At 45.1% G+C, this 25,334-nt stretch overlaps 1 protein-coding gene and 1 non-coding gene across 2 annotated transcripts in view; both read right to left on the minus strand.

Annotated features, from left to right (window-relative positions):
- The window catches only part of LOC103885799 (putative Dresden prostate carcinoma protein 2), a 36,700-nt gene that overhangs the window by 8,101 nt on the left and 3,265 nt on the right, over positions 1 to 25,334 (minus strand). Inside the window, exon 2 of the mRNA XM_021940532.2 lies at positions 20,172 to 20,322. Within this exon, the coding sequence (XP_021796224.2) occupies positions 20,172 to 20,322 (151 nt within the window). The remainder of the gene's footprint in view (positions 1 to 20,171; positions 20,323 to 25,334) is intronic.
- Positions 18,702 to 18,829, minus strand: LOC116276221. The gene has a single exon (XR_004185651.1). It is a non-coding gene; the product is annotated as a small nucleolar RNA SNORA41 (small nucleolar RNA).

The raw sequence follows: 25,334 nt of genomic DNA on the forward strand, positions 1-25,334 counted from the left end.
TTGGTGTGCAAGTTTATCTACACACACGCACACACACACTTTGAAATAAATAGTATTATTCTAGTATCATTCTGCAGTGTGTTCTTCTTACTTAAAATTTGTATAGAGGTACCTCATTTTATTTTTATTGGCTACATAGCACTACATATGACTAAGCAAGCACTCATCGATAAAATATTTTTTACTTTATTTTTCTATTTAAAAAAAATTTTTAGGCCCAGCACAGTGGCTCATGACTGTAATCCCAGCACTTTGGGAGGTCAAAGCAGGCAGATCACAGGGTCAGGAGTTTGAGATCAGCCTGGCCAACATGGTGAAACCCCATCTTAACTACAAATACAAAAATTAGCCAGCCGTGGTGGCACACGCCTGTGAATCCAGCTACTTGGGAAGATGAAGCAGGAGAATTGCTTGAGCCCAGGAGGCAGAGGTTGCAGTGAGCTGAGATTGCGCCACTGCACTCCAGCCTGGGTGACAGAGCAAGACTCTGTCTCAAATAAAATAAAATAAAATATATTTTTTTAATTTATAGCAGTAACATTTGCATATTTGAAAAATTTAGACTGTACTGAGTTTTAAATGAAAAACAAATGTCTCTTGCACCCATCTCCACAACACCCACACTCCACACCCATTACCCAGATTTATTAATAGTTTGCTTTTAAGTTATATTGTTGATTACCATTGAATCGGTATATGTAATATACTTATATTTGTTTTTCTTGATTTATTAACTGTAAATATCTATTGACTCATCACAATAAAAAATTAGGAATGGTTTAAATTAATGAGTTCAACACAGAATGAAATATGGCTTTTGGCTATGAACATTCTAAGCCTGCAGCTAATAATGAGTCATTTCTTGTGGTAACATAACTTGGTGGCTATAACCAATATTTTTCTTAGAGAAATATCATAGGCTGGGCACAGTGGCTCATGCCTGTAATCCCACTCTTTGGGAGGCAGAGGCAGGCGGATTCCTTGAGCCCAAGAATTTGAGACCAGCCTGGGGAACATGGCAAAATCCTGTCTCTACAAAAAGTACCAAAATTAGCTGGGTGTGGTGGCACATGCCTATGGTCCCAGCTACTCAGGAGGCTCAGCTGAGCCCAGGGAGGTCAAGGCGACAGTTAGCCAAGATCACGCCACTGCACTCCAGCCTGGGTGACAGAGTAAGACTCTGTCTCAAAAAAGAAAAGAAAAGAAAAGAAAAGAAAAGAAAAGAAAAGAAAGATTGTAGCTCAAAGCTTAGTGATAATTTGGATTTAGATACAGATGAACTCCTCCAGGAGATGGAATATCTCAGTTCACATCATGGCTCTGCTATCAATTAACTCTGTGACCGTGAACGAATTACTTAACTTCTCTGTGACCTAGTGTCTTGTCTCTTTAAATAGAAATAATAGCTATCTCACAGATCTGAAGGAGGATGAGATTAAACCATGTCTTTGAGAACAATTTGTAAACACAGAGGAAGTTTTGCTTTAGCCATCTCTGTTATTCCAGGAGGCTGGTGCTGGGCAAACAGGGCAGAGAGGTTGGGCCACAGGTCAAGAATCCTCATACAGTCCTGCTATTTCTCAGGTTTTGAAGCGGCTATGTTGTCTGGAGTATAAACTTGGGGTTCGTCGTCACATGCCAGGAAGATTGAGGACACACACACACATGAGAAGTTACTACAGTCCCAGGGCGTGAATGTCACATGGGAGAGCTCAGACCCCAGAAGTCTCTGCCCTCTCTCTGCTCTCTTGAAATTAGGTTTCATTCTCTAAAAATGATCTTTCATTCACTCATTTGTAGACACACAAGGAAAGTTTGTCCTCAGGCCAGGTCCAGTGGCTCATGCCTGTAATCCCAACACTTTGGAAGGCTGATATGGGAGGATCATTTGAGGTCAGGAGTTCGAGACCAGCCTGGCCAACATGGTGAAACCAGACTCTACTAAAAATCCAAAAAAAAAAAAAAAAAAAAAAGATTAGCAGGGTGTGGTGGTGCAAGCCTGTAATCCCAACTACTTGGGAGGATGAGGCACAAGAATTCCTTGAACCCGGGAGGCAGCAGTTGCAGTGAGCCAAGATTGCGCCACTGTGCTCCAGCCTGGGTGACAGACGGAGACTCTGTTTCCAAAAAAAAAAAAAAAAAGTTTGTCCTCTAGTTAATCTAAACATTTCCATGAGAATGCAGCTGCTAGAGTTCCCTTTGAGAGATAGGACTAGCTGGATTTCCTAGGCCAAGAATTCCTAAGCCTAGCTGGGGAAGATGACCGAACCCACCTTTAAACACGGGGCTTGATACTCAGCTCACACCCGACCAATCAGGTAGTGAAGAGGGCTCACTAAAATACCAATTAGGCTAAAAGCAGGAGGTAAAGAAATAGTCAAATCATCTATTATCTGAGAACATAGTGGGAGGGACAATGACTGGGATATAAACCGCAGGCATTCAAGCAGGGAGGGGCAACCCCCTTTGGGTCCCCTCCCCTTGTATGGGAGCTCTGTTTTCACTCTATTAAATCTTGCAACTGCACACTCTTCTGGTCCATGTTTCTTCTGGCTCGAGGTGAGCTTTCCCTCACTGTCCACCACTGCTGTTCACCGCCGCCACAGACCTCCCATTGACTTCCATCCCTCCAGATCCGGCAGGATGTCCACTGTGTTTCGGATCCAGCGAGGCGCCCACTGCTGCTCCCGTTTGGGCTAGAGGCTCACCATTGTTCCTGGGCAGCTAAGTGCCCAGGTTTGTCCTAATTGAGCAGAACACTAGTCGCTGGGTTTCATGGTTCTCTTCTGTGATCCATGGCTTCTAATAGCGCTATAACACTCACCACATGGCCGAAGGTTCCATTCCTTGGAATCTGTGAGGCAAGAACCTCTGGTCAGAGAACAAAAGGCTTGCCACCATCTTGGGAGTGGCCCACGCCATCTTGGGAGCTCTAAGAACAAAGAACCACCAATAACATTTGGTAGCCGCATACAAGGATTCTCCAAAGCGGTGACTAATATCGGACCACTTTCACTTGCTATTCGGTCCTATTCTTCCTTAGAATTGGAGGAAAATACTGGGCACCTGTCAGCTGGTTAAAAATGATTAGCATGGCCGCCAAACTTAAGACTCAGGTGTGAGGCTTCCTGGGAAAAGGCTTTCTAACAACCCCCAACCCTTCTGGGTTGGAAGAGTTGGTCTGCCTGGAACCAGCTTCCGCTTTCACAATTTTCCTGGGGGAAGCCGAGGGCCGACTAGAGGCAGAAAGTTGTCATCCCGAACTCCCAGCATTGGCTGATCGAGATCATGGCATAGCCAGAAGTCTCTACTCAACAGTCACCATGCGTGCACCCCTACCTCTCCTTCTGACCCATACCTTCTGGGTCCCGGCCACAACTTTCTCGAAAGTGTAGCCCCAAAATTCTCCTTACCTCGGAATCTACTTCCTCTGATCCCTGCCTGCTAGATACTAGTGCTTCAGACTTTCACTCCCTCTCCCAAGTATTAAAGCAAGTTTTATCGCCAAAGGGATCTAGGGAAGCTCTACGCTACGTCCTTAGGCATCTAGGCTATGAACCCAGGGAGTCTTGCCCCGGTGCCCCCCGAATTTAGGTATATAGCTTCGACATGGGCAGTTATGTGGGACCCATTCCCCACCACCCTTGCCAGGGCCCCAAGTTTGTAAATGGCTAAGAGAATTGCTTTCCCATTGTATAATATGCTCTCCTCCCCCCAGTTTCTACCCAGCTTATCCTCCCTGCAATACAATCTCCAAGCCTTGGCTCCTTGGCCAGGGCCTTAGAACTGATAACCCAATACTTTAACAACTGGAACTAGGTCTACGACAACATAATAGATTAGGATGAAAGCGAATTGAGTAAATTAAAGGGAGGCGCATATTCCTATAGCGGCAAATGGGAGCAACAAGGGAACGTCCTTCCTCTGTGTTTCCAAAATCCATCTACAAAGAGAGGAAAAGAGGCAGAGAGAGAGAGGAAGAGACAGAAAGTCAAAGAGGGAGTCAAAGAAAGAGACAAAGTCAAAGAGAGAAAGAAAGAGAGAAGTAGTAAAGAAAAGAAGTGTACCCTATTCCTTTAGAAGCAAGGTAAATTTAGAACCTATAATTAATAATTGAAGGTCTTCTCCATGACCCTATAACATTCCAATACCAACTTGTTGTTAAACAAGGGCATAGCCCGAAAGCACTGAGACCACTGACAACCCCTAGCATTCCTATCAAAAATCCTCAACCCAGTCACCCGTGGTGGCCCAAATGCATTCAATCTATAGCGGCAACTGCTTTGCTAACAGAAGAAATTAGAAAAATAACTTTTAGAGGAAATCTCATTGTGAGCACACCTCACCAGTTCAGAACTATTCTAAGTCAAATAAAGCAAAAAGGTAGGTTACTAACTCAAAAATCTAAAGTGTGGGGCTATTCTGTTAGAAAAAGGTGATTTAACATTAACCACTGAAAATTCCCTTAACCTAGCAGGTTTCCTAATGAGGGATTTAAATCTTAATTACCATACAAAGGTCTGACCAGACCTAGGAGGAACTCCCATCGGGACAGGACAATAGATGGGTCCTCCCAGGTGACTGAGGGAAAAAAAACACGCACACACAATAGGTATTCAGTAATTAATAGGGAAACTCTTATAGAAGCAGAGTTAGGAAAATTGCCTAATAATTGGTCTGCTCAAAGGTGAAAGCTATTTGCACTCAGCCAAGTCTTAAAGTACTTACAGAATCAAAAAACTCTATCTCAATCCTGACTTAAAAGGTTACCTACACCCTCTCTGAAATGAATTTGCATAAGAACTGTTGTTTATGGGAGTACATCTTGATGGGGCAGCTTGGTTGTTATGAAATACTCAGGAACCCAGCCCAGCTCTGGAACTCACCCCTGAGTGCAAAGGCAATGTTGGGCATGCTGGTAAAGGACCACTAGAATCCAGGAGCCGGGACCCCTTTGTTTGTGGTCAAGAAAGGTGGGAAAACAGATGCAGCACTGCTACATGGGTGAGCGTAACTAATCCGATAAGCAGAGGTCCGTGGGTGGTTATGCACCCTGGAAAGCAATAAGCATTAGGACCATAGAGGACGCTCGAGGACTAATGCTCATCAGGAAATGACTAGGGGTGCTGGCATCTCTATGTTCTTTTTTCAGATGGGAAATGTTCCCTCCAAGGCAAAAATGCCCCTAAGATGTATTTTGGAGAATTCAGCCCAGCCAGAGTGCATGTACCTTTTTCCCTCTCAGACTTAAAGCAAATTAAAATAGACCTAGGTAAATTCTCAGACAACCCGGATGGCTATATTGATGTTTTACAAGGGTTAGGACAATCCTTTGATCTGATATGGAGAGAGACAATGTTACTGCTAGATCAGACATGAACCCCAAATGAGAGAAGTGCCGCCCTAACTGCAGCCTGAGAGTTTGGCGATCTCTGGTATCTCAGTCAGGTCAATAATAGGATGACAACAGAGGAAAGAGAATGATTCCCCACAGGCCAGCAGGCAGTTCCCAGTGTAGACCCTCACTGGGACGCAGAATCAGAACATGGAGATTGGTGCCACAGACAATGCTAACTTGAGTGCTAGAAGGACTAAGGAAAACTAGAAAGAAGCCTATAAATTATTCACTGATGTCCACTATAACATAGGGAAAGGAAGAAAATCCTACTGCCTTTCTGGAGAGACTAAGGGAGGTATTGAGGAAGCATACCTCTCTGTCACCTGACTCTATTGAAGGCCAACTAATCTTAAAGGATAAGTTTATCACTCAGTCAGCTGCAGACATTAGAAAGAACTTCAAAAGTCCACCTTAGGCCTGGAGCAAAACTTAGAAACCCTACTGAACTTGGCAACCTCCATTTTTTTATAATAGAGATCAGGAGGAGCGGGCAGAACAGGACAAACGGGATAAAAAGAAGGTCACCACTTTAGTCATGACCCTCAGGCAAGCAGACTTTGGAGGCTCTGGAAAAGGGAAAGGCTGGGAAAATCAAATGCCTAATAGGGCTTGCTTCCAGTGGAGTCTACAAGGACATGTTAAAAAAACTGTCCGAATAGAAATAAGCCACCCTGGCGGTAGCGGTGGCTCAAGCCAATCCCAGCACTTTGGGAGCCCGAGGCGAGGCCCGGATCCGCGAGTCAGGAGATGCAGGGTATACAATATACAGTGAGGCCCCGTCTCTATTAAAATACAAAAACTAGCGAGGCCGGCGGGCGCCTGTAGTCCCAGCTTCTCGGAGAGCTGAGGCGGAGAATAAAATGGGCTCAGGGGCCCGGAGCTTGCAGTGAAGCTGAGATCCGTACTGCACTCAACCTGAAGCGACAGAGCGAGAACTCCGTCCAAAAAAAAAAAAAAAGAAATAAGCCACCTTTTTCCCACATCCCTTATGTCAGGAATCACTGAGAGCCCCACTGCGGGTGGGGTCACTGGTCAGGCTTGCGCTTGGGTGGGCGGACTGGGGCGCAGGCAACCGTACCCATCGCATCACGGTGCTGGATGTGACGTGGGGGCGGATTCTTGTCTCCCTGGACACTGCTTTGCTCCCTCAGTCTTACTCTTCTGTCCTGGACAACTGTCCTCCAGATCTGTCACTATCCGAGGTCCCTAGGACAGGCAGTCACTAGATACTTCACCAGCCACTAAGTTGTGACTGGGGAACTTTCACTCTCTTCACATGCCTTTCTAATTATGCCTGAGAGCCCCACTCCTTTTGTTGGGGAGAACATCCCCTAGCAAAAGCAGGGGGCCAATGCCACTAGGAGGCAGGAGAGAGGAAAAGGTACATATATATACAGACTCTAAGTATATGCTTACCCTAGTCCTCCATTGCAATATGGAGAGAGAAAGGGAATTCCCACAACTTCAAGGGAACATTATCAAACATCTGGGAAGCCATTAGGAGATTATTGTGGCTGTGCAGAAATACAAAGGGTACAGGTCTTACACTTCCAGGGTCATCAGAAAGGAAAAGGAAAGGAAATAGAAGGGAACTGTAAAGGATATTGAAATAAAGAGCCTGAGTGGGATCCTCGATTAGAAATGCTTATTGAAGGACCCTACGGCAGCGAGAGGTGTGTAATCCCCTCCGGGAAACCAAGCCCCAGTACTCAGCAGAAGAAATAGAATGGGGGACCTCACGAGGACATAGTTTCCTCCCCTCAGGGTGGCTAGCCACTGAAGAAAGAAAAATACTTTTGCCTGGAGCTAAGCAATGGAAATTACTTAAAACTCTTCACCAAACCTTTCACTTAGGCATTGATAGCACCCATCAGATGGCCAAATCATTATTTACTGGACCAGGCCTTTTCAAATCTATCAAGTGGATAGTCAGGGCCTGTGAAGTGTGCCAAAGAAATAATCCCCTGCACTTCAAGCTATACGTTTCAATCCCTTTATCTTTAACCTCCTTGTTAAGTTTGTCTCTTCCAGAAGCGAAGCTATAAGTTCCTCAAATGGAGCCCTAGATGCAGTCCATGACTAAGCTCTACCGCAGACCCCTGGACTGGCCTGCTAGCCCATGCTCCAATGTTTGATGTCACTGAAGGCACCCGTCCCAAGGAAATCTCAACTGCATGACCCCTACTATGCCCCAGTTCAGCAGGAAGCAGTTAGAGTGGTCGTTGGCCAACCTCCCCGACAGCACTTGGGTTTTCCTGTTGAGAGCGGGGACTGAGAGATAGGACTAGTTGGATTTCCTAGGCTGACTAAGAATTCCTAAGCCTAGCTGGGGAAGGTGACCAAACCCACCTTTAAACACTGGGCTTGTAACTCAGCTCATACCCAACCAATCAGGTAGTAAAGAGGGCTCACTAAAACACTAATTAAGCTAAAAGCAGGAGGTAAAGAAATAGTCAAATAATTTATCATCTTAGAGCACAGGGGGAGGGACAATGATTGGGATATAAATCCCAGGCATTCGAGCAGGGAGGGGCAACCCCCTTTGGGTCCCCTCCTCTTGTATGGGAGCTCTGTTTTCACTCTATTAAATCTTGCAACTGCACACTCTTCTGGTCCGTGTTTCTTCCGGCTCGAGGTGAGCTTTCGCCCACTGTCCACCACTGCTGTTCGCCGCTGTCACAGACCCACCGTTGACTTCCACCCCTCCGGATCCGGCAGGGTGTCCACTGCGTTTCTGATCCAGCGAGGTGCCCTTTGCTGCTCCCGTTCCAGCTACAGGCTCACCATTGTTCCTGCACAGCTAGGTGCCTAATTGAGCTGAACACTAGTCGCTGGGTTTCATGGTTCTCTTCCGTGACCCACAGCTTCTAATAGAGCTATAATACTCGCCGCACGGCCCAAGGTTCCATTCCTTGGAATCGGTGAGGCCAAGAACCTCTGGTCAGAGAACAAAAGGCTTGCTGCCATCTTGGGAGCTCTAAGAACAAAGACCCACCCGTAACACCTTGTTGAGGGCAGCATTTCACAATTCTGAAGTGCACTCCCTTGTCAGACCACAGGCTTGTTCATGGTGGACTTGAGCAGATTAGGTTTTTTGTTTTGTTTTGTTTTTTGACAGAGTTTTTCACGGGAGTGCAGTAGCACTATCCCCTCTCACTGAAACCTCTGCCCCACGGGTTCAAGTGATTGATTCTCCTGCCTCAGCCTCCCAAATATCTGGGACTACAGGTGCCCACCACCACGCCCAGCTTTTTTGTGTGTGTTTTTAATAGAGATGGGGTTTCCCCATGTTGACCAGGCTGGTCTCGAACTCTTGACCTCAGGTGATCCACCTGCCTCAGCCTCCCAAAGTACTGGGATTAGAGCAGATTAGGTTTTAATTGTGCTATGTGCTGGATAATGGATAGCACTATCTGAGATATGGTTGGTGTGAGGAAGGAACAATAGTGAGGCACTCCTCAAGATTTGCAGATGAGAATGAGAATCACTTGAACCTGGGGTAGGGAGGATGCAGTGAACCAAGATCACACTACTGCACTCCAGCCTAGGCAACAGAGCGAGACTCTGTCTCAAAAAAAAAAAAAAAAAAAAAAATTTGCAGATGAGAGAATGAGTCACTCTCTGAAGGTTATTCTAGCAAGAATTCAATGCAAAGGAGGGAATCAGTTATCTGTTGGAGTAAACCAGGAGGCTGTAAATGAGCAATCAAAGAGATTGGGCCCCTCGAAGATGCTCTGTGAGTATTTTGGGGGAGGCAGGACTGTACTGAAGTTGTAATTTAGTAAACAGAGATCAAATCCGTTTTTTCTGAAGAAAGACATGAGAACAAAAACAGGTAGTTACCTCATTTCATACGGATAGTAGGTACCATCATTTGAATACGGCCCCTCCAAAATTCAGATGTTGCCAAAGTGATAGAATTTTTGTTTTGTTGAGACAGGGCCTCACTTTTTTGCTCAGACTGGAGTGTAGTGGCGTGATCTCGGCTCACTGCAACCTCTGCGTGATCCTCCTGCCTCAGCCTCCTGAGTAGCTGGGATTACAGGTGCACACCACTACTGCCTGGCTAATTTCTGTATTTTTAGTAGAGACAGGGTTTCACCATGTTGGCCAGGCTGCAAAGTGATAGTTTCAAGAGGTGGGGACTTTAAGTGGCAATCAGGCCGTAAGAGCTCCTCCCTCAGGTTTGGGATTAAGTACCTTATAAAAGAAGCTTCGGGCAGTATTTGGTTAATTTACCCTTCCACCTCCCCTCCAGAGGATGAGGCCCTCACCAGACAACCAAACCTGCCAGTACCTTGATCATGGACTTCCCAGCCTCCCAAACTGTGAGAAATAAACTTCTGTTCTTTTTCAGTTGCCCAGTCTAAGGTATTCTGTTATAGCACACACAGACTAAACCAGTAGGGCATTAATCTTCTGTGCTTGGATCCTACAGCTATCTGTCCTTGCTAGGATTGCAGGTGGACCCAGAAGTCTTAATCAAATTAGTTTTCTATGTTGTATATCCAGTTAAGGTAACTTGAATAATCAGGCCACCTGACTGTTTTATTTATTTCTGTAAATTATTGTCATTTTCTTAATATTTTTAAAATTTATATTAAGAAAAATTTCAGGCTGGGTGCAGTGGCTCACGCCTGTAATGCCAGCACCTTGGGACGCTGAGGAGGGTGAATTACCTGAGGTCAGGAGTTCAAGACCAGCCTGGCCAACATGGTGAAACCCTGTCTCTGCTAAAAATACAATACATTAGCTGGGCATAGTGGCTCATGCCTGTAGTCCCAGCTACTGGAGAGGCTGAGACCGGAGAATCGCTCGAACCTGGGAGGCAGAGGTTGCAGTGAGCTGAGATCACTCCACTGCACTCCAGCCTGGGTGACAAGAGCGAAACTCTGTCTCAAAAACAAAAAGAAAGAAAGAAAAAAATTCAAACACACAAAAGTGGAGAAAATAATACAATGAATATATATAATTAATACTGTGAAATACCCTATAACTAGATTTAATCATTATCAAGATTTTCGTACACTTGCTTCACTTTCTCCCACTTTTAAAAACTAAACTAAACTATTTTAAAGAAACTTAAACAAATTTACAGAAAAAAACAACTCCATTAATAGGAACAGACACTTTTCAAAAGAAGACATACATGCGGCCAACAAGCATATGAAAAACAGCTCAACATCACTGATCATTAGAGAAATGCAAATCAAAACCACAATGAGATACCATCTCACACCTGTCAGAATGGCTGTGGTTAAAGTAAAACCATAACAGGCACTGTCAAGGTTTTGGAGAAAAAGGAATGCTTATACACTGTTGGTGGGAGTGTAAATTAGTTCAACCATATGGGAAACAGTGTGGTGATTACTCAAAGATCTAAAAACAAAACTACCATTTGAACCAGCAATCCCATTACTGGATATACCCAAAGGAATATAAATCATTCTATCGTAAAGACACATCCACACATATGTTTGTTGCAGGACTATTCATAATAGCAAAGACATGGAATCAACCTAAATGTCCATGAATGGTAGACTGGATAAAGAAAATATGGTATATATACACCATGGAATACTCTACAGCCACCAGAAAGAGTGAGATCATGTCCTTTGTAGGGACATAGATGGAGCTTGAGCCCATTATCCTTAGCAAACTAATGCAGGGACAGAAAGCCAAATACCACATGTTCTTACTTATAAGTGGAAGCTGAATGATGAGAACACATGAACACAAAGAGGGGAATAACACACACTGGGGCCTACTGGAAGGTGGAAGGTGGGAGCAGGGAGAGGATTAGGAAAAATAACTAGTGGGTACTAGGCTTGTAATACCTAGGTGACAAAATAATCCATGTAACAAACCTCCACGACAAGAGTTCACCTGTATAACAAACCTGCACGTGTACTCCTCAACTTAAAATAAAAGTTAAAAAAAAAAGAAAAATTTGAAACATACAAAAGTATTCTAGGTTTTTAAATAAGTAAAAGGAAAAAAGTGAAGGAAATAATATGATGAATATATATAAGGTATAATGAATAGTATGAAATACCCTATAACCATGTTTGATCATAATCAAGTTTTTCTTACACTTGCTTCACTTTCTCCCACTTTTAAAAACTAAACTATATTAAAGAAAATCCTAGATCCCTCCCTACTGCCATGGTGTAAATGTTTCTGTCCCCCAGAATTCATATGTTGAAATCCTACCCCACCCAGGTGATATTAGGAGGTGGAGCCTTTTTGGAGACGATTAAGTCATGGAGACAGAGCCCTCATGAGATAAGTGCCAAGATCTCAAGAGGCCCCTAGCCCCTTATACCATGTGAGGACAGAGGGAGAACACAGCCATCTCTTTTTTTTTTTTTTTTTTTTTGAGACGGACTCTAGCTCTGTGGAGTACAGAGGCGCGATCTCGGCTCACTGCAAGCTCCGCCTCCCGGGTTCACGCCACTCCCCTGCTCAGCCTCCCAAGTAGCTGGGACCACAGGCGCCCGCCACCACGCCTGGCTAATTTTTTGTATTTTTAGTAGAGAACGGGGTTTCACCGTGTTAGCCAGGATGGTCTCGAGCTCCTGACCTCATGATCCGCCCTCCTCGGCCTCCCAAAGTGCTGGGATTACAGGCGTGAGCCACCGCGCCCAGCCCACACAGCCATCTCTTAAGCAGGAGGCAGACCCTCACCAGACATGGAATCTGCTGGCACCTGGATCTTGGACTTTTCAGCCTCCAGAAATGTGAGCAACATATTCCTGCTGTTTCTAAGCCACCAAGTATATAGTATTTTGTTGTAGCAGCCCAGGCTGACCAAGATAACCATTTACTTTAGTATGGATCTCTAAAACATACAAACACTTTCTTGCATACTCACGATATTTCCCTTTGTATTTACAAGTTTTCGTAAGCTAGGTTAGTGGGAGATGAAGGCATTCTCAGGCTGTTAATAAAATCAAGTTTCAGAGTCTGATTTCACAATGAACTTACCAAGATAAAGGCCACTTTGTGAGGACTCTTCTAGTCACCAGGATTTCTCTGACTGAGCATGTTTTAATGATTGAACAACAATCCAGGTCCCCCTTGCTTTTCACATGTACAAATCTATACACACTTGTGTGCACATGCATTCATCATGCACACTGATATGATTTGGCTCTGTGTTCCCATCCAAACCTCATCCCATTATCCCCACGTGTCAAGGACAGGACCAGGTGAAGGTAATTGGATCATGGGGGCCGTTTCCCATACGCTGTTCTCCTGATAGTGAATGAATTCTCATGACATCTGATGGTTGCATAAGCATCTGGCATTTCCCCTGCTTGCACTCACTCCATCCTGTTGCCCTGTGAAGAAGGCACCTGCTTTTTGCCTTCTGCCATGACTGTAAGTTTCCTGAGGCCTCCCAAGCAATGTGGAACTGTGAGTCAATTAAACTTCTTTCCTTCATAAATTACCCAGTCTTGGGCATTTCTTCATAGCAGTGTGAGAACAGACTACTACACACATACAAACACATGGAAAACCAAGGGAAAAAATGAAGTAGGCCGGGCGTGGTGGTTCACGCCTGTAATCCCAGCACTTTGGGAGCCTGAGGGCGGCAAATCATCTGAGATCAGGAGTTCAAGACCAGCCTGGCCAACATGGTGAAACCCCATCTCTCCTAAAAATACAAAAAATTAGCTAAATGTGGTGGTACGTGCCTGTAATCTCAGCTACTCGGGAGGCTGAGGCAGGAGAATCGCTTGGACCCAGGAGGCGGAGGTTGCAGTGAGCCGAGATCACACCATTCCACTCCAGCTTGGGCAACAAGAACAAAACTCCATCTCAAAAAAAAAAAAAAAGAAGTAAACCCCTTCTTAAGTCCAGTAAATCAGTTTAAAACTTTTAAAAAGCATAACTTGAATCTACTGTCACAATTCTGGTAGGCTGTTGAGATAAGTGGGGATGCTACCTACACAGAGAACACAAAATGCAAAGGTTAACATCTATGTTGGCTGATTATTTATTTATTTATTTATTTTTGAGACGGTCTTGCTCTCAAGACCTGATTAGAGTCAGAAACTTGATTTTTTTGGCAGCCTGAGAGTTGGCAGCCTGAGAGAGCCTTTATCTTCCACTAACCTAGCTTGCAGTGAGCTGTCATCATGCCAGGCTGGAGTGCAGAGACTCAGTCATAGCTCACTGCAGCCTCAACCTCCCAGGCTCAAGTGATCCTCCTGCCTCAGCCTCCCAAGTAGCTGGGACTACCACATCCATATGCTGCACCACCATGTCCATACGCTGGCCAATTTCTAAAAGTGGCTTGAAAAAAAGTAAACAGAACATCAGAGATACAGGAAAGTATCAGCTTCTGGAGAAGGGAACTGAAAATCATAAGGTACCACAAACAGGCAGTATTTCATGCTAGGGCAAAATTCTGTTGGTTTTGCCTTATCATTCCTATCTTGCTGTGTAAGAATCTCAATATCTTCCCCTGCCTTCCCCCATCATACTCATGTGCCCAGGTGAATGACTTCATAGGAAGTTCTTTCCTTTCCCTTCCTTTCTCTTCTCCATCCCTATCCTAATGCCCCAACCCACCAATGCCTCTTCCATTAACTCCACAATGTCTTCATTTTAAAAACTAGGGACGCATTTCTTTGGCCTAAGACATGTTTAGCACATAGTATAGCATCTGGTATAGACTCTTAAGGAATATTGAATGGATGGGTGGATGGATAGATTGATGGATAATTACTGTTTTCAACACAAGGATGATACTTCAAGACCTACCCAACTTCTGATGGAAGTGCAACATGACATTGAGGGGCCATTGGCAAAATTGGGTAACTGGTTATAACAACTGGATGTACATTTAGGAGGTTGGAAAAGTAAAAATATGACACACATACCCTCCCCACCACCATTATGAACCAACAAGCATAAGAAGAGAGGAAAAACGTCAGAGTGAAAAACAATGGGCACTTGACTCATACAAACCTGATACAAATCTTGATTCCTAACTGTGTGACTTAGAACAAAATATTTATAAAATTTTATTTATTCCATGTATACAATGGGAACAATAGTGTCCACTATGCAGGATTGTTATAAGGATTATATTAAATAGTGGGCTGGGCGTGGTGGCCCACACCTGTAATCCCAACACTTTGTGAGGCCAATGTGGGTGGATCACTTGGAGTTCAAGACCAGCGTGGTCAACATGGCAAAACCCTGTCTCTACTAAAAACACAAAAAAATTAGCCGGGCGTGGTGGCGCATGCCTGTAATCCCAGCTACTCAGGAGGCTGAAGCCCAGGAATCCCTTGGACCCGGGAGGTGGAGGTTGTAGTGAGCCGAGATTGTGCCACTGCACTCCAGCCTGGGTGACAGAGTGAGACTCTGTCTCAAATAATAATAATAATTAATTAATTAATTAGTGTATGTAAGGTTCCTAACACAGTGGGCACAAAATATTAAAATTGTTATTACAAGACAATATTTATTATCATTTAAAAATTTATAAAGGGAACCTAGGAAATTATGGTTCATTTGTGAAATAGGCAAGTTAAATAAATAAAATTAATTTCAGAGAAGACTGTCAAGATGATATCTTCAAAGAAAAAATTTGACAAATTTCTGTTAGGTTTTTATATTTTTATGTGGTTTAAAAAATGGAAAAGTAGATAAAGAACAGCTTAGTATTATTCACCTAGAAACCTTAATAAAACCTTGGACAGGTTTCCAAAGGACAGGCTAATAACAAGAGTTGTGTGAAAGTGAAATGTTTTGTGAGGCAATAAGGAACTAGCTCAGAAGCAAAAATAATGGGTGGGGCCTGTTGATTCAAGGTAGGGGAGGGAAGTAGAGGCCCAAGTGACAGTTCCTGGGAAGGCAGCAGATATATGAAGGGCATAGGTAGTCACATCTCTAATTCTGGATTTATCGATGGGAACTGTGCAGTTCTCAACAGAAAGATGGAGACCCGTGCACTTGGGAGAATCTGGGCAAGTGATATTTGGGTGTCAGGCACCCACGGAATGGACCTCAATAAAAGGAAGGGAGAAGGAGACTAATGTTAATCTAGTAGTGACTAGATCGGGCCATGTGCCAGACACATCATCTCATTTAAGTCACCATAACCCAAAGACACTAGTTATGTTATTACCTCCATTTTACATAGAAGGACACTGAGGCTCAAAGAGATCTTATAATTCCTCTAAGTTCACTCTGCTAGTAAAGGGAGGAAACTGTCATAGGCATCAGTGCCCCAGGCAGCAGGCCGTGGCCTACTGGGGTGCTTGTTGACCACCTACTCTGTGCCAGGCACAGTGCCAGGTGCAGAAGATACAGTGGTGTGCAAAGATACAGTCCCCCACTCTCTTGGAGCTTAGAGTCTAATGAGAGTTAGTAGCAGCCATTAGTCAAATAATGCCACTAATGAAGATAACATCACACAGTGAAACATGTAACAAATGGACTCTTCCAGACTTGAGGCATGATGGGTGCCATGGAGGAGAGTGGCTCTAGAGAGCTTACGTAATTAACTAGCTAAAGGAATTATGAAGAAAGGCATTCCAAGTGAGGAAATTGCACATGAAAAGGCCTGTGGTCAGAACCCCAGAAAACATAAGTTTAGCGCAGCCACAGCTCGGAGGAAAGCAAGTGCCTGAGCTGAGGGTGGAGGCATGGAAGAAGTTGGAGACACAATCAGATTTCCATTTTGAAAGGTCCAGTGTGGCCGGGCGCGGTGGCTCAAGCCTGTAATCCCAGCACTTTGGGAGGCCGAGACGGGCGGATCACGAGGTCAGGAGATCGAGACCATCCTGGCTAACACCGTGAAACCCCGTCTCTACTAAAAAAAAAATACAAAAAACTAGCCAGGCGAGGTGGCAGGCGCCTGTAGTCCCAGCTACTCAGGAGGCTGAGGCAGGAGAATGGCATAAACCCGGGAGGTGGAGCTTGCAGTGAGCTGAGATTTGGCCACTGCACTCCAGCCCGGGCGACAGAGCAAGACTCCGTCTCAAAAAAAAAAAAAAAAAGAAAGGTCCAGTGTATTTTCACAGGAGCCACTAAGAGGCTTGAACAGCCACAAGCTAGCACTCTGGTGGGTTCCAGGGCCCCAGCTATACCCGACCCAAACAAAGGCAGTTGGGTGGTATAAATACTGCCACCTTAATACTACATTTGAGGACCAGGCACAGTGGCTCATGCCCGTAATATCAGTACTTTGAAAGGCTGAGGCGGATGGATCACTTGAGGTTAGGAGTTCAAGACCAGCCTGGCCAACATGGTGAAACCCTGTCTCTACTAAAAATACAAAAATTAGCCGAGCATGAGGCTGGGCTTGGTGGCTCTCGCCTGTAATCCCAGTACTTTGGGAGGCCGAGGCGGGTGGATCACGAGGTCAGGAGATAGAGACCATCCTGGCTAACACAGTGAAACCCCTTTTCTACTAAAAATACAAAAAATTAGCCGGGCATGGTGGCAGGTGCCTGTAGTCACAGCTACTCAGGAGGCTGAAGCAGGAGAATGGTGTGAACCTGGGAGGTGGAGCTTGCAGTGAGCCGAGATCGCGCCACTGCACTAAAGCCTGAGTGACAGAGCAAGACTCCGTCTCAAAAAAAAAAAAAAAAAAAAATTAGCCTAGTATGGGGGTGGGTGCTTGTAGTCCTAGCTACTTGGGAGGCTAAGGCAGAAGAATTGCTTGAACCCAGAAGCTGAGGTTTCAGTGAGTAAAGATTGTGCCACTGCACTCCAGCCTGGGCAATAGGGTGAGAGTCTGTCTCAGAAGAAAAACAAATAAAAATAAAAATAAGAAATAAAATAGACCAGGTGCTTTTGCTCACACCTGTAATCACAGCACTTTGGGAGGCTGAGGTGGGTGGATCACGAGGTCAGGAGTTCAAGACCAGACTGGCCAACATGGTGAAACCCCGTCTCTACTAAAAATACAAAAATTAGCCGGGCATGGTGGCGGGCACCTGTAATCCCAGCTACTCAGGAGGCTGAGGTAGAGAATTGCTTGAACCCAGGAGCACCAGAGGCTGCAGTGAGCCGAGATGGCACCACTGCACTCCAGCCTGGGCAACAGAGCGAGACTCTTGTCTCAAAATAAGTAAATAAATACATAAATACATAAATAAATTTTTAAAAACATTGGGAAGTGAGGATTGATGAAACCAAGAGCCTAAGTCTCGGGCATCCGTGCTAGGAAAGGACACACTAACATGTGTAATGATCTGGAGGAGAGCATATGCGATAAAACCTCTAACAACACTTCTACACAGATAGGTCTAGATCAGGGGTCAGTAAGTGCTGGGCCAAATCCCGCCAGTGCCTGTTTTTGTACAGCCTGCAAACTAAGAATGGTTTTTACGTTTTTAAGTGGTTGAAAAAAATGGAAAGAAACTAATATTTTGTGACACATTAAAATTATATGAAAGTCACATCCCAGTTTCCATAAATAAAGTTTTATTGGAACACAGCCATGCTCATTTGTTTACTCTCTTGTTGGCTGCTGCTACAAGGCAGAGTGACTGACTGACACCTGAGGATTGCTGCAAAGCTAAAATTATTATTATTATTACTTTTTTTTTTTTGAGATGGAGTCTTGCTCTGTCACCCAGCCTGGAGTGCAGTGGCGCGACCTCAGCTCACTGCAAGCTCCGTCTTCCGGGTTCACGCTATTCTCCTGTCTCAGCCTCCCAAGCAGCTGCGACTACAGGCACCTGCCACCACGCCCGGCTAAGTTTTTGTATTTTTAGTAGAGACGAGTTTCACCATGTTAGCCAGGATAGTCTGGATCTCCTGACCTCGTGATCCGCCCGCCTCAGCCTCCCAAAGTGCTGGGGTTACAGGTGTGAGCCAGTGCGCCTGGCCTAAAATTATTATTATTATTATTTTTTTTTTTTTGAGACAGAGTCTCGCTCTGTCGCCCAGGCTGGAGTGCAGTGGCCAGATCTCAGCTCACTGCAAGCTCCGCCTCCCGGGTTCACGCCATTCTCCTGCCTCAGCCTCCCAAGTAGCTGGGACTACAGGCGCCCACCACCTCGCCCGGCTAGTTTTTTGTACTTTTTAGTAGAGACGGGGTTTCACCGTATTAACCAGGATGGTCTCGATCTCCTGACCTCGTGATCCGCCCGTCTCGGTCTCCCAAAGTGCTGGGATTACAGGCTTGAGCCACCGCGCCCGGCCGCTAAAATTATTTTTTTAAAAGAACAAGAAACAGCATTATTCAAATACTGAATTATATTTTTTCCAAGTCTTCTTAATTTGTTTTGAAATGGATCATCTCCTGCCAAACAAAACTACAGAATACATCTTGTGTCTGTCACACATATGCCTACTCTCTGTTTTGCTAAGAAAGAGGTGTTTAATCCTCTTTTCTTTCCCACAGAGAAATGCAACAACTGCTACCATAAGAAGAACTGCAGACCAATAGTGGTGGAATTGACATTATTTATTATCTGGACTTCTACAGAAAAAGTCTGCCAATCCCTGAGCTAGATAATCAGAAGAGCCTATAAATCTGACCATGTGATCTGACAATTGACAAACGAGCACTCATGGGAGCAAGTGCAAAATAATGCACTTTGAGATAAAAATATCCAAACTATTTACAAAAGGAAGACAGGCCTATGAGCTTTGAGGTCACAACTCAGGACTAAACACAACTGGGAGGATTAAAGACAGTTAGAGTAGTAGTACGTGAGTGTCCTCCTCTAAATTATAAGAATCAGTACATAGTAGAGGGGTTGGTTATCTGTGGGCCTCACCTGATGTGGGCCTGGGGAAAAATTTCCGGGAAGATTAGACTAGGATTTTGCACTTTCACTTAAAAATTACACATAGGGTCTGGGCATGGTGGCTCACGCCTGTAATCCCAGCACTTTGGGGGGCCAAGGCTGGCGGATCACGAGGTCAGGAGATCAAGACCATCCTGGCTAACACAGTGAAACCCCGTCTCTACTTAAAAAATACAAAAAATTAGCCGGGCATGGTGGCGGGCACCTGTAGTCCAGCTACTCTGGAGGCCTCGGCAGGAGAATCACTTTAACCTGGGAGACAGAGTTTGCAGTGAGCCGAGATTGCGCCACTGCACTCCAGCCTGGGCAACAGAGCGAGACTCCGTCTAAAAAAAAAAAAATTACACATAGGAAGAGGCAGAGGTGACCCCAAATGACACCACTGCACTCCAGCCTGGGCAGCAGAGCAAGACCCTGTCTCCAACCAACCAACCAACCTTTTTCTCCTTTCAAAACCTTTGTTCTAGGCTGGGTGCGGTGGTTCATGCCTGTAATCCCAGCACTTTGGAAGGCCGAGGCGGGCGGATCACCTGAGGTCAGGAGTTCAAGACCAGCCTGGCCAACATGGTGGAACCCCATCTCTACAAAAATACAAAAATTAGCCAGGCATGATAGCGGGTGCCTATAATCCCAGCTTCTTGGGAGCCTAGAGCGGAAGAATCGCTTGAACCCGGGAGGCGGAAGTTGCAGTGAGCCAAGATTGTGCCATTGCACTCTAGCCTAGGTGACAGAGGGAGACTCTGTCTCAACAAACAAACAAACAAACAAAAACCTTTGTTCTAGCTCTAAGGTAACTTGGCTCCTCATATCACTGGTCCTGTGAAGGGGGCCATCCAGGGAAATGGCAAAGGTGTATTCCCCCAGGATTAGGAAGATAATCGAACAGTAATCCACCCAGTCTCTCAGGGCAGTTGTTTAACATACATTCGTTCCCCCAGCCTGACCCACAGGTGTCATTTCAACACCTGCAAAGCTGCAGAACTGACCTGGGACCTTGGTGGCTCTAGCAGGGTTCTGGCCATGGGGGCCCTGCCTGGATGTGGCTGGCCTCCCTCTTGGACAACTCTGACCTCTTCCATTTTCATGTACAGGAGTCACATCCAGAGTTCCCTGAGAAGACATACCCAGACCAGTGTGCTGCAGGAACCAAAAGGAACAAGGTGTGTTTCCCAAGTAAGATTCTCTCCCCACCCAGAAAAGACTCCGCCAATATCAGGGTCCCAGACCCTAATCTAATGCCCAGGTCAATTAGTTCCAGTAAACTGAAAGTCCCATGTGCTGGGAACCCCCCTCAGTCCCAAGCAAACCAGGTTGGTCACCTGCCAGACAGGTTCCTCATTTACAACAGGCCTCTTATCCCGCTGTTCCCCAGGGCCCACCTGGGGCTGCTCCACAGTTTCTGCCCAGCACTCAGAATATTCAGAGCTGCTCCTTCTTGGGAAGGGGGGAGGACAGCATGGGCTGAGGGGGTCATTGGGGATAAGATTGGGATCAGAGAAGACCAGGAGACTAAGGAGAAGGGGTTCCCAAGGAGCCCTAGCTGTTAGACAGTTGAATATAAGACTCCTGTCTTTAATAGCTGCTTGTGCTTCTGTTCATACAATGAGGATTAAACAGTTACTGGAATCAGGAAAGTTTTTCAGCATTTACATTGTTTAGGGATAAGGCTGCTTTAAATCCTATTGTAAATGAACTGAATGTAAATTATCCAAATATAAATAACAAAGAGGAGGGTAAAACTTCATTGGTCACTATAAAATAGCTGTAATAACTACAGTAATTTATATGTAATTACCATGGGGCATAGGGATTATGAGACACTGCATCATGCATATCATACACCAAGCTCTTTGTGATAAAGGCAACAAATTGTGCTCCATTGTGTGTGCTCTTGTGGTCAGCTTAAAATCACCAAAGGTAAAATTTGGCTTAGTCGTGGGTTTTTGCTTCAGGGAACACAGGCAGTTCAATAGCAGGTGAACTTGTTACATTTGATTCTGGGAGGACCGACATAAAGATACTTCAAAAAAAAATTAATGTCATCTTTATTTATAACGGAATTCTGGAAAAACTTCAAAGCACTTTGCAGATTTTAATCTAATTAATTCTCACAATAACCCCTCAAAGGAGTTTATACAATGGCCTTCATGGTTTGAAGCCACAAGTTACTAGAGGCCACAAAAGAGTCACTTTGTCTGAAGTTGCTTCTTTGTTCTGGCTTGATTCCTAAATGTTATAATGTTCTTTGAAATAGATATAGTATAAATACGAACTATCAGTGTATTAATAATCACTGATCTTATAAGACACATTGACATCACCACTTAAAAAATTTCTCAGAAATGGCCTTACACTCCAGCTTAAAGAAATAGAAATGTTTATGTTAAAGGAGAATTTAAGGTTATGGATAAACTCTCTCTGATTAAAATATTTGCATATATTTGTCCATGAGTATTTACAGGGTTCCTGCTGCAAGTACGAGGTCAGGTGCTATGGATGCAAAAACAGCTTAGGATAGGAATGAAGTAACAATGTGTGGTGGAGTTCTAAGTAAGTTCTAAATAAGTCTGAATGTGTCATTAATAAACCAAGGACTGGGTTTAGCAATCCGAAGAAGAGACAAACGTAAGTGGAAAGTTCTTTTTTGAGACAGAGTCTTGTTCTATCGCCCAGGCTGGAGTACAGTGGCGCAATCTCAGCTCACTGCAACCTACACCTTCCAGGTTCAAGTGATTCTCATGCCTCAGCCTTCGGAGTAGCTGGAATTACAGGAGTACACCACCACGCCCGGCTAATTTTTGTATTTTTAGTAGAGATGGGGCTTCACCACGTTGGCCAGGCTGATCTTGAATTCCTGGCCTGAAGTGATCTGCCTGCCTCGGCCTCCCAAAGTGCTGGAATTACAGGGGTGAGCCACCACCCCCGACTGAGAATTCTTGATGATTAGCATTTGCCCATACCCTTGCTTTGTAGTTTAGTTCAGGTGGCATGGTCTTTAATGTCTCTTTCTGGTAAAGTGGTGAAGGAAGATGCTTTCATATACTGTAGCAGGACAAGCGGCAGACAAAACTCCTCAGACACCGAGTTAAAGAAGGAAGGGGTTTCTTCGGCCGGGGGCATCGGCAAGACTTCTGTCTCAAGAGCTGAGCTCCCCGAGTGGGCAAGTCCTGTCCCTTTTAAGGGCTCACAACTCTAAGGGGGTGCATGTGAGAGGGTCGTGATTGATTGAGCAAGCAGGGGGTATGTGACTGGGGACTGCATGCAGGGATAATCAGATCGGAACAAAACAAGACAGGGATTTTCACAGTGCGTTTCTATACAATGTCTGTAATCTATAGATAACAGAACCAATTAAGTCAGGAGTCGATCTTTAACTGCCAGGCCCAGGGTGCAGCGCCCGGGCTGTCTGCCTGTGGATTTCATTTCTGCCTTTTAGTTTTTACTTCTTCTTTCTTTGGAGGCAGAAATTGGGCATAAGATGATATGAGGGGTGGTCTCCTCCCTTAATACAAAATCCCATTTGATTCTTACAGTGTTGCTATGAAATAGGTAAGACAAACATTATTTTCCACTTTTTACAGACAAGAAAATAAGCTGAACAATTATTAATATTACACTGCTAGGGATCACAGTGAATGGATTACAAAATTAGAAACTGAATCAGGTTCTCTGAGTTCTCTTGTGGTGCTCCTGTCTATGATGAAACTCCCAATGCATTTCCAAGTTCAGCCTTCCACCCTCAACTTTAAGCTCTTCCAGTCCAGTCACCACCTCAGGCTCTGGGGCTGGTATCCTAACACTCAAAACCCCTTCTCATCTTGGATCTCCTACTCCCGCTAATTTCAGCCAGATATGCTTAGAGAAATCCATAGGAGCATTTACTTTAAAACTAAGGGTCTCACTTTGGCCGGGCACGGTGGATCATGCCTGTAGTCCCAGCGCTTTGGGAGGCCAAGGCAGGCAGATCACCTGAGGTCAGGAGTTTGAGACCAGCCTAGCCAACACAGTGAAACCCCATCTCTGATAAAAATACAGAAATTAGGCTGGGCGCGGTGGCTCACGCCTGTAATCCCAGCACTTTGGGAGGCCGAGGCAGGCGGATCACGAGGTCAGGAGATCGAGACCATCCTGGCGAACGTGGTGAAACCCCGTCTCTACTAAAAATACAAAAAAAATTAGCCGGGCGTGGTGGTGGGCGCCTGTAGTCCCAGCTTCTCGGGAGGCTGAGGCAAGAGAATGGCGTGAACCCGGGAGGCGACGGAGCTTGCAGTGAGTGGAGATCGCGCCACTGCACTCCAGTCTGGGAGACAGAGCGAGATTCCGTCTCAAAAAAAAAAAAAAAATACAGAAATTAGCCGGGCATGGTGGCACATGCCTGTAGTCCCAACTACTTGGGAGGCTGAGGCAGGAGAATTGCTTGAACCCGGGAGGTGGAGGTTGCAGTGAGCCAAGATTGTGCCATTGCACTCCAGCCCAGGCAACAAGAGCGAAACTCTGTCTCAAAACAAAACAAAAACAAAACTAAGGGAAAGCAAAAAACAAAGCTATGAATACAATGAACTTGACTTCATTTCGGTTTTGGCTGGCAGGTTGGTTTGCCTTACAGGGTAGATGGACTCTTGACCCTCTCCTTTATCTCCTCCCTGTCCAAAAGGGGGCCTTTGCCATCTTTGGGCAATTCTCTTATCTATTTTGGGTCCTTCTCCTTCTCTTTCTCCTCCCTGAGAGGAGGTATTAAATTGAAACTCCAGTCACTCTGTCAGAGGCATTTAAACCAGAGCAACTCCATCTTGAATAGGGGCTAGGTAAAATAAGGCGGAAACATACCGGGCTTCCTTCCCAGACACTTAAGGTATCCTAAGTCACAGAATGACATAGGAGGGTCAGCACAAGATACAGATCTTAAAGACCTTGCTGATAAAACAGGTTGCAGTAAAGAAGCCGGCCAAAACCCACCAAAACCAACATGGCGATGAGAGTGACCTCCGGTTGTCCTCACTGCTACCCTCCCACCAGCGTCATGCCAGTTTACAAATCCCATGGCAACGTCAGGAAGTTACCCTATATGGTCTAAAATGAAGAGGCATTGCCCAACACAGCGGCTCATGCCTATAATCCCAGCTCTTTGCGAGGCTGAGGCAGGTGGATCACATAAGGCCATGTATTCGAGACCAGCCTGTCCAACATGCTGAAACCCCGTCTCTACTAAAAATACAAAAATTAGGCGGCCTGAGCAACAGAATGAGACTCTGTCTAAAAAATAATAAATAATAAAAAGGGGAGGCATGAATAATCCAGCCCTTGTTTAGCATATAATCAAGACATAACCATAAAAATGGGCAACCAGCAGCCCTCAGGGCTGCTTTGCCTATGGAGTCACCTTGCTTTATCCCTTTACTTTCTTAATAAACTTGCTTTCACTTTACGAACTTGTCTCAAATTCTTTCTTGTACGAGATCCAAGAACCCTCTCTTGGGGTCTGGATCAGGACTCCTTTCTGGTAACAACTCATAGAAGGAATAAACAATTACACTCACTGTAGTTGTGTATCACATCACTAATCCTTGTTCCATGCATTCAACAGCTTTCATCCCCTCCTGAAGAAGATAAGGGGACACATTCTAAAACATCTATGGGAACCTCCTACGGCCACATACTCCAATAGAGATGCATTCTCGGGATGGGGAATATGCAGAATTTGAACCTCAACCAAGGAGCACCTTCTCCCATATTTCAATTTAAAAAAATTTTTCCACTTTCTTTTGCTGATTTTCTTTTTTTTTTTTTTTTTTTTTTTTTGGGGAGCAGGTCTCGCTCTATGCCCAGGCTGGAGTGCAGTGGCGGATCTCAAAGCTCACTGCAAGCTCCGCCTCCCGGGTTTCGCCATTCTCCTGCCTCAGCCTCCCGAGCAGCTGGGACTACAGGCGCCTGCCACCACGCCCGGCTAGTTTTTTGTATTTTTTAATAGACACGGGGTTTCACCGTGTTCGCCAGGATGGTCTCGATCTCCTGACCTCGTGATCCGCCCGTCTCGGCCTCCCAAAGTGCTGGGATTACAGGCTTGAGCCACCGCGCCCGGCCTCTTTTTGCTGATTTTCAATGGGGATTTCACAGGATGATACTGAAGTCTCAAGGTTCTGAAAAATCAT

The sequence above is a fragment of the Papio anubis genome, chromosome 7 (genome assembly GCF_008728515.1).
Source record: "Papio anubis isolate 15944 chromosome 7, Panubis1.0, whole genome shotgun sequence".
Lineage (NCBI taxonomy): Eukaryota > Metazoa > Chordata > Mammalia > Primates > Cercopithecidae > Papio > Papio anubis.